Here is a 10,190-nt window from a genome sequence, read left to right as displayed (position 1 = left end):
AGAGAAGAAGCAGGAGCCCCTCCCCCTACCGGCGTGAGGTTTTGTTCTTTCCTTTTCCAGCCGCGTGCGCAGCGATCCCACCTCGAACATTACGGACGAGTAACCTCTTCCTAGGAGGGCCACCCCCCCGCGCCCGGTCTTCCTCCCTCTCTTCTCTGCTCGCTTTCCGGCTAACGGTCTCCCTCGGATCCCAGCGGAGCCAGCAGGGCCGGCTCCGCGGAGCCAGGCCCGCGCCCGGGGAAGCGATGTCAGGCGGAGACTCGGCGGCCGCCGCGGCCTCTCCTCAGCCACTGCCGTTCTCATTGCCCAAGCCACCTCCCCTGATGCAGCTCAACCCCGGCGAAGGCGTGCGCCCCGTGGGGGCCCCCGGCCCGGAGCAGTCGCCGAAGAGCGCCCGCATGGGAGGCCGACCGGAGTGGCCAGCCGGGAAGCCCGTCAGTCTTCTGGCTCCTCTCCTCCCGCCGCGCGGGGAGCCCGAGCCGCTCCTGCCCTTCGGACCGTCCTCCCGCCAGCCTCTCCGCGGGAGACTTCTAGGCAGGGGCGGCGGCGGCGGCGCGGGCAGCGGGAGCCTCCTCAACCCTGCGATGAGGCTGGGCGCCGGCGGAGGCGGAGGAGGTAGCGGCGGCGGCGGCGGCGGCGGCGGCATGGGCCGAGAGTCTGTTATGGTAGGTGGGCAGGCGACTGGGGGCAACAGTAAGTTACGCTTTTGCTTCCGTCCCGCACGGTCTCAGTGCCCGTCCCAGCTTTCATAGCCGCGAGGTAAAAAGTCTAGTTATCCTGGCTAGTCTTAAGTGTAATCCCCAGAATTTTTTATTTCGTTCCTTCGAGTCAGTCTCGACTCCAGATGGCTGCCTGGAAAAGTCCCTGCAGTTTCACCAGAGTAGTTTCAGACCATTTAGCATCTAGCGGGTATGACCTTTAGCTAACACCTGAATACTCTGTTAAGTATTAGATATACTATGCAAGTGTAACATGAAAATTTAACTTGTTGCTTGATAATCAGTCTGTGAAATTGACTTTCTGTCTTCATGTACATAGAAGGTATATTGGAAAGGTCTGTCAAGTGTATGGTTTTCTGCACAGAGGACAGTGAGACTTAGTCTTTGTGGCAGTGTATATAGTGGGGAATCAACAGGAATATGAATATTACATTATCATTTGAAAAACCTACTGATCAGAGTTGTTGATTGATAATATGCCATCAAGTCATTCTCAACTCCTAGCAACCACATAGATAGATTTTCTCCATGACAGTCTATCCCTAACCTGTTCTTTCAGGTCTTCCAATGGTGCAGTCATCACCACTGTAACTGAGTCCAACCACCTTGCTGCTGATCATCGACTTCTTTCTCTTTCCTTCCATATTTCCCATCATTAGAGCCTTTTCCAGAAAGCTAATTTTTCAAAGTTGTTAGCTTTATAGTAATCTAATTATAAATGGAATTTGACAGATTGAAACTATTTGGCATGTTCATTTGGAACAATAAGCTAGAATTCTGGAGGACTACGACTTAATGAATTAACCATTTATTGATCCAAGCAGTCCATTGACTTTCATTTCACTCTTGTCTGATATCATTACTACTCACCTACAGCTCCTGATTTTTGCTCTGCATTGTAAATCATGAAAAAGCAGTAGTTTGTGATACTGGCTTAAAAGGGGACAAATAGCCAAGAATCTTGATTTGAGTGATAAAGAAAACTCATCATTTCTATTTAGTGCTGCAGTTGCAGAAGAAAGGAAAGTAGGAACTTTCAGTAACAAGCCAAGATTCATTGTTATTGTTCCATATGAATGTTACCAACATATGTGAAGTATTTGAAGAGTTGCAAGAGTTGATGTCTTCATAAGTTGCCAGGTCTTACAACTTTTTTCAACAAAGTAGATCACTGACAAAATTGATTACAAGAATGTTTAATAAACTTGTATCATTAGCAGTGCTTAATTCCTAACAAAGTTTATACTGATGACGAATCTGCCTAAAATACATGTTATTTTCCCTTTGAAGACTTGCTGCTTAGTCAAAATACCCAAAATATTTCACAGAAAATTAAGAATATAATGAAGGTAACTTGTGCACCCTGAATAACCTTTCTTACGTTTTCAGACTTTCCTGTTCTTTTTAAATACTGTATCCCATTTTTATTTTTTTTAGTAAATAAACTGTTCAAAGCAGATTACAAAATACGCATGTTAATGTGCTTTATTTGTTTTACAATCTAAAGATAGCCGAAGGAATCAAAACCCTAACTCCACCCCCCCAAAATGTTCAATAAAGTTTTAAAATAGCAGAATAACATCTGCTTAATAAGAAGTATTTTCATTTGATTGCAGAACAAAGATGAGTTAATGATTTGGAATATATAGTTTCCTATATGTGGCACTTGAAAAAGCCCTTTTGCAGATTACCCTAATCATGACTGAAGAAAATAATACATGTAAAAGATATTTTAGGTGATCCTAAAAATCAGAATGATGTATAAGGAGATAGCCAAATGCAAATTCATTTAGGCTCTAAAAGTGATCATCACTAACAAGCTAATGTACATGATATAATTTATTATTTTTAGTAAAACTCAGGTCTGCCACAGTATTTACACTGAACAATCTACAATATATTAGCTGATAGACAAATTCATACAACTATTTTTTTCAGATTTGTTTTATATAGGTAAAACATTTTAGAAACATATTGTGTGGAACAGGTTTCATTTTTTTTTATTTCCATGTTTTTAAATTTTACTGGTTTAATTAATTTAGATAGTTGCTTTAGGTCTGTCAGGTGTGCAGATTTGGTTGGCCATAAATAATAGGATGTCTGATTTAAATTTGTTATAGCCACCCACTCCATTGGACTGTGTTGGAGGCAGTGAGCTGCTATATGCATATTTCAGCTACCATTTTCTGAGAAAACAGGATGAGAGCTTAAAGTTCTGATTTTCAGCAGAGCGTTTTCTGACTTTCTTATCTGGCAAGCAATATATTTGAGACTGAACCATTTTGAATCTGAAGTATCATGTTTTGACCACAGAATGCCTTCCACCACAAAATAGTTGTGTTTGTGTGCAAAATGAGCTGTTGTGACATTTTGAAGTGTTTTAGACTCAAAACAGCCCATTACATGCTTGAAACATTTTGTACATCCCTAATACTTATCCATTATACTTTTTTTTCTTGAAGACTTGCTCATATGCTGAATACATATAGTAATTACAGTAATAGAATAGTAGGTCTTTAAAGTATCATCAGTTGTAATATCCACAAAGGAAAAAGTATAAAACATTTATGTATTGATAACGTAGGTAATATCACGATAGGAATCAAGAAAGTTCTTGCTCTTTATGAGACCTAATTAACCAGATTTGAAACTCAAGACAGCTTGTTTCTGGTTTGCTTGTATTTCTAAAATCCTGAACTATATTTTTCAGATGGGACATCCAGGCATGCCTCACTACCCACCCATGGGAATGCATCCTATGGGCCAAAGGCCACCCAACATGCCTCCAGGATCTCATGGAATGATGCCTCAAATGATGCCCCCAATGGGAGGACCACAAATGGGACAGGTAAGCTGGCTTCTGTGATTTTGTTATATAAACTATTTTAAAACGAAATAGTAATTTCAATCTTTTTAAGACTTTCCATAGGTCATTAGGGATTGGCACTGATTCTCCTTAATTTCTTTTTTTATTATTCCTGACTTATTTGAATCAGAAGATTTTTTTTTCTTAAGCGGTCCAGTTCTTTTCTGCGTAACAGTTGGGATAGGAAGGTATTTTGGCCTCATATTTGATTGAATCCTACTTACTCCCAAATGTATTTCTCTTGTTTCTCAGAAATTCAGAAAATTATGCCAGTAAGTAGTTTAGCCCTTTCCGTCTGGGCTTTTATTTTCTCATTTGCAAAGGCTTTAGCTTTTTGTGTTCAGTGTTATGTAGCAGAATAAAAAAGAATATCCTTTGCTTACTGATCTAGGTAGTAATCTCAGTCCTGTCCATAGTTACACTAATTCAGACCTTGAATTTTAAAATCACCGTTAGTGTTAGTCTTGCCACTAGTGCAAAAAGCTTTCATTTCTTTTGTGATGTTAAAGATGAATAAAGGGCATTCTGTCCTCATATGGCATTAAAGGTCATGTAGGTCCTTTGCATTGGGGACAGGATCATAATTTGTCAGTGCAGGTACATGTAGTTTAAACAAGGATCAATGGTGAATAGGAAACATGAAAAGTAATTTGAGCAGTTCAGCTATTTATCTTATTACCCACTAATTGTAAAGCCCCCAAACATCAGCCTATTTAACTTAGCTGATCAAATTCCCTAGGCTATTACTTTGAATTAAATTGTTGTTCTGCTCATGTTACAGTTGCCTAGCATATTTTATTGTTTGGCCATGATATGGAAATCATAGAATGCAAATGGGGGACAAAGCAAACAACTTGGGGATCTTGCATATATTACTAGAAGTGAATTTCAAGAAATATAAGGTAGGATGTATATGTGTTTGGTACTTAAAATATGGAGAGTTATGTCTTGGATATGAGGCTGTTGTCCCATTCATTTAGACAACCCAAGTACTTTCTTCAAGGAATATTATCTTTCTGTTTAAGGAAGAAACTAACAAATCTTTAAAAACTCTTTTTTTATTCTTTTGGGGGCTACAGTGTTCCACCTGAAATTTGTCCAGTTTATTTCATCATATTCCACTATAGTTTATCCTTATTTAAATAATATTTTTTCCTGTTGATATTGGTGTTTCCTTTCTCCAGGCATTGATTTATAGATACTTTGAGTCTGAGAACCAAGTGATATGTCAGAAAAGTAAGGCTATCTCAAAGCACTTAAAGCAGGATTACCGCTCAGAGACAGTGGGTTGTATATCCATGTGTTGAGAGCCACCACATAGTTGATAAACCCTGGAGCTTTGTGGCTTTCCTAAAACATGGATTTATCAAGCAGAAATGTTTTGTTTTATGTGGCTAGAATATAATTGGTGGCCTGTGTTCTGCAAGTGTTTCTAAAACGACTTGGATGGAGATATTTAGGGAGCATCTCTTGGTTGGAACACAGTTATTTGGAAGCAGCAGTGGGGCAAGACTCCTTTCTTCTCCTGCTTCTACAGGATGGTGGGGAATGGGAGGGCCACTCCCATTCTTTCTTCTCTTCCTCACGCTTCCAAGAAAACCTTGTGGATTGAGGGTGGAGCAGTAGCCCTACCAAATACCTCTCCCTCCACACAAGATGGAAGGTAAGAGGGAGCAATAACCTGATGCTCCCTGAAGATACATGGGAATGGGGTTATTTGGCCAACCCTCCAGGGATTGTCATTATATATTTGGGGGTTGATTTCCCTAGAACTATTTGTGGGATCTGCCAACAAAATTGGCTGAATATGGCCAATTAAATATATTACTAGAGCTTGTGCAATCTATTGCCATCTTCTTAGTCCCCAAAGAGGACTGATGAAAAAATATCACAAATAAAACTTCTGCCTCTCTTTCAGAAACTCATTTCTGGTTAAAGGCCATGTGCATACACAAGCAAATTAGTTCTGTGTGATAAATGCCTTGGGTCTTTGCCCAAGCTGGCTTGTATTAGACCCTTGTGTAATTATTGTCTTGCAACATCATTGTCAGAGTAGAATTATCCCTCACTATATTTACATTGATTTAAGGAATAAGGAAAATGATATGGTTTTAATTGGTTAAGGTAGTTTGCATCCTTGTTGCATGCCTTTCTCCGCTTTTTAACAGTTCATGTTTTTGAACCCTGCAGTCATAATTCTTAAACTTTATAGTTCTCTTCATCTTGGAACATCTTTGCAACATAACTCTTACTCCAGCCCTGTGAGACAAGTTCTTCAGGTATTATCCTCTGTTCATAGATGAGGTAAATGAGCCCTCAAGATTAATAGAGTTTACATAGGTCACAGGGAATTGGTTTGGGAACTAGAATTAGAGGTTTTAGAGTTTTAAATGCTTTGGGCCCCATTCCTTCAATGACTTGCAAATAGTCTAATGTTTGGGGTTTTTAATAATAAAACACAAGCCGATGGGCCCATATTCTTGTTTATCTTTCTGCTTTCCCTCTGCACCAGTCCTCCTCTTTCTTCATATTTTGTCTTGGGTTCCCTTTTGAAAGACCATCAAGTGTAGACGAACATTCTTGTCCTTATTTGTTGGCCCTCAGTAATTAATATTTTGTCTACTGTAATGCTTCTGGTCATATAGAGCCTTAATGCTATTTATTTGGAAAATCATCAGACAATTGCTGGATTCCTTTGTTAAGCTTATACAGCATTTTATAACTATATTCCTTTGTTATGCCCCAGTTTACCTGTTTGGGAACAGGGTTAAACTATATCCTCCCATCAACATAAAATGGTTACAGATATAGCATGTCTAGTTGTAAACAAATACTATAATCATATTTTGATTGTAGATGCCTGGAATGATGCAGTCAGTGATGCCCGGAATGATGGCACCTCATATGTCTCATGGTCCCATGCAGCCAACCGGACCGGTAAATTTTCAGTTTACAATTTGAAAGTATTTGCTGTCTGCTGTACTGATTTCTGTGTTTTCCCCCCAATACAATACAGTATCTTTTTTCTATTAGAACAATTCCTGAACTTAAGGAACTTTTTTGCTAATTATTTCAGATTTATATGGTGAAAAAATGTTAATGGTTCAGAGTTTTTTCTTAGAGTCAGAATATGATTATTTCATATTTCATTATAAGGTAGCCTGAGATATTCAAGAGGCTCATCAGTAAAATGCTGATATTTTCATTTTAAAGATTGTGTTTGTATAATGAGATGTATCAAAAATAGCTATGTTTAAAATTTATAGATATTTGAATTTAATTTCATTGTTTTACCTTTTTTTTTTTGGTTGGGAAATGACTGTCACATATGCAAACTAATAATTTTGCTTTCCCCCTTATGCGTTTCATTATGTTCTTAAGATACTGTAGAAAAAAACTTTACCTATTAAGTCATAGGGTATGAGGAACTTAATTCTGGGTGAGATGGACTAATATCCCTAGTTTAAATCTGGAAGGATTTGAAGAGAAGTATCTAGATTGTAAATAGTAGGTAGGGACCAGCACCCCTTTTGGCATTTGAATTATATGTCCCAACCCGTGCTTTATATGTACACACAAAAAATGTACAACTAATTATTTTACTTGTTCCCTGAATGTCTAGTTCAGCTTTCATAGTTATCTGTTGTGTAAAGGTAGCTTGTTTTGATTCCTGATGATTTAATAGCAGGTCTAGATTACCCTGATGGTCTCCCATCCAAATATGAACCAAAGGAAACTCTGCTTAGCTTGATAAGGTCAACTGTGTGTTACAATCTGAAAACCAAATTGATGCCAAATTCATGGTGTGAATGGAGACTGAAATCGGACACGAGGGGGTTGACAAATCAGTGAAAATGAATTATAGAGAATAATCAATATATTTGTTGTTGTTGTTTAGTCGTTAAGTCGTGTCCGACTCTTCGTGACCCCATGAACCATATTGCGCCAGGCCTTCCTGTCCTTCACTGCCTCCCTGAGTTTGCTCAGTTTCATGCTCATTGCTTCAGTGATGCTATCTAACCATCTCATCCTCTGCCGTCCTCTTCTCCTTTTGCCTTCAATCTTTCCCAGCATCAGGGTCTTCTCCAAAGAGATCTCTCTTCGCATTAGGTGACCAAAGTATCTGAGCTTGAGCTTCATTATCAGTCCTTCCAATGAACAATCAGGGTTAATTTCCTTTAAGATTGACTGGTTTGACCTCCTAGCAGTCCAGGGGACTCTCAAGAGTCTTCTCCAGCACCACAGTTCAAAGGCATCAATTCTTCGGCGCTCGGCCTTTTTTATGGTCCAGCTCTCACAGCCATACATTACTACTGGAAAAACCATAGCTTTGACTATGCGGATCTTTGTTGGCAAGGTGACGTCTCTGCTTTTTAATATGCTGTCTAGGTTTGCCATAGCTTTCCTCCCAAGGAGCAAGCGTCTTTTAATTTCATGGCTGCAGTCTCCGTCTGCGGTGATCTTGGAGCCCAAATAAATGAAGTCTGTTACTGCTTCCATTTCTACCCCTTCTATTTTCCAGGAATTGATGGGTCCAGATGCCATGATCTTAGTTTTTTTAATGTTGAGTTTCAAGCCAGCTTTTGCACTCTCCTCTTTCACCCTCATCAAGAGGCTCTTTAGTTCTTCTTCACTTTCTGCCATTAGGGTGGTATCATCTGCATATCTGAGGTTGTTGATGATTCTCCCTGCAATCTTGATTCCAGCTTGTGATTCTTCCAGCCTGGCATTTCTCATGATGTACTCTGCATATAGGTTAAATAAGCAGGGTGACAGTATACAGCCTTGTCGTACACCTTTCCCTATTTTGAACCAATCGGTTGTTCCATGACCGGTTCTGACTGTTGCTTCTTGGCCCGCATACAGATTTCTCAGGAGACAGGTAAGGTGGTCTGGTACCCCCATCTCTTTAAGAATTTGCCACAGTTTGTTGTGATCCACACAATCAAAGGCTTTTGCATAGTCAATGAAGCAGAAGTAGATGTTTTTCTGGAACTCTCGTGCTTTCTCCATTATCCAGCGAATGTTGGCGATTTGATCTCTAGTTCCTCTGCCTCTTCGAAACCCAGCTTGTACATCCGGTAGTTCTCGGTTCATGTATTGCTGAAGCCTAGCTTGTAGGATTTTGAGCATAACCTTGCTAGCATGTGAAATGAGTGCAATTGTGCGATAGTTTGAGCATTCTTTGGCATTGCCCTTCTTTGGAATTGGAACGTAAACTGACCTTTTCCAATCCCGTGGCCACTGTTGCGTTTTCCAAACTTGCTGGCGTATTGAGTGCAGCACTTTAACACCATCATCTTTTAGTATTTTAAATAACTCAGCTGGAATACTGTCATCTCCACTAGCTTTGTTGTTAGCAATGCTTCCTAAGGCCCACTTGACTTCACTCTCTAGGATGTCTGGCTCAAGGTCAGTGATCACACCAGTGTGGACATCAGGGACATTAAGATCTTTCTTGTATAGTCCTTCTGTGTATTCTTGCCACCTCTTCTTAATCTCTTCTGCTTCTGTTAGGTCCCTGCCTTTTTTGTCCTTTATCATGCCCATCTTTGCACTAAACGTTCCTTTCATATCTCCAATTTTCTTGTAGAGATCTCTAGTCTTCCCCATTCTATTGTTTTCCTCAATTTCTTTGCATTGTTCATTTAAGAAGGCCTTCTTATCTCTCCTTGCTATTCTCTGGAAATCTGCATTCAGTTGCTTATATCTTTCCCTTTCACCCTTGCTTTTCGCATTCCTTCTTTCCACAGCTATTTGTAAAGCCTCATCAGACAGCCATTTTGCTTTCTTGCATTTCTTTTTCTTTGGGATGGTTTTAGTTGCTGCCTCCTGTACAATGTTACGGACCTCCGTCCATAGTTCTTCAGGCGCTCTGTCTACCAAATCTAATCCTCTAAATCTATTCATCACCTTCACTGTGTACTCACAAGGAATATGATCTAAGTCATACCTGAGTGGTCTAGTGGTTTTCCCTACATTCTTCAATTTAAGCCTAAATTTTGCAGTAAGAAGCTCATGATCTGAGCCACAGTCAGCTCCTGGTCTTGTTTTTGCTGTCTGTATAGAGCTTCTCCATCTTTGGCTGCAAAGTATATAATCAATCTGGTTTCGGTATTGACCATCTGGTGATGTCCATGTGTAGAGTCGTCTCTTGTGTTGTTGGAAAAGAGTGTTTGCTATGACTAGCTTGTTCTCTTGACAGAACTCTATTAGCCTTTGCCCTGCTTCATTTTGTACTCCAAGGCCAAACTTGCCTGTTATTCCGATTACTCCTTGACTTCCTACTTTAGCATTCCAATCCCCTATGATGAAAAGGACATCTTTTTGGTGCTAGTTCTAGAAGGTGTTGTAGGTCTTCATAGAAGCGGTCAACTTCAGCTTCTTCAGCATCAGTGGTTGGGGCATAGACTTGGATGACTGTGATATTGAATGGTTTGCCTTGGATACGCACTGAGATCATTCTGTCGTTTTTGAGGTTGTACCCCATTACTGCCTTTCCCACTCTCTTATTCACTATGAGTGCAACTCCATTTCTTCTAAGGGTTTCTTGCCCACAGTAGTAGATATAATGGTCACCCGAATTAAATTCACCCATTCCCGTC

General features: G+C 40.0%; 1 protein-coding gene across 3 annotated transcripts in view; it reads left to right on the top strand.

Moving 5' to 3' along the window:
• Nucleotides 1-10: 10 nt before the first annotated feature.
• Nucleotides 11-10,190, top strand: part of PRPF40A (pre-mRNA processing factor 40A) — a 42,600-nt gene continuing 32,420 nt past the window's right edge. The window contains exons 1-4 of one of the 3 annotated variants that reach the window (XM_088146563.1): nt 3,432-3,567; nt 5,123-5,248; nt 5,798-5,864; nt 6,442-6,522. In XM_088146563.1, coding sequence (XP_088002689.1) covers nt 5,124-5,248; nt 5,798-5,864; nt 6,442-6,522 — 273 coding nt within the window. In that variant the 5' untranslated portion in view covers nt 3,432-3,567; nt 5,123. Of the gene's footprint in view, nt 666-3,429; nt 3,568-5,122; nt 5,249-5,775; nt 5,865-6,441; nt 6,523-10,190 lie in introns of those variants that run through there. The other 2 variants (XM_088146562.1, XM_088146564.1) reach the window with 2 other exon arrangements.

The sequence above is a fragment of the Python bivittatus genome, unplaced genomic scaffold (assembly GCF_059951505.1).
Source record: "Python bivittatus isolate LINGU-HERP-01145 unplaced genomic scaffold, Pbiv_v1 ctg000480_np1212, whole genome shotgun sequence".
In the NCBI taxonomy this organism is placed as follows: Eukaryota; Metazoa; Chordata; class Lepidosauria; order Squamata; family Pythonidae; genus Python; species Python bivittatus.
Note: the sequence above shows the minus strand (reverse complement) of the source record. Positions and strands in the feature narration are given on the sequence as shown.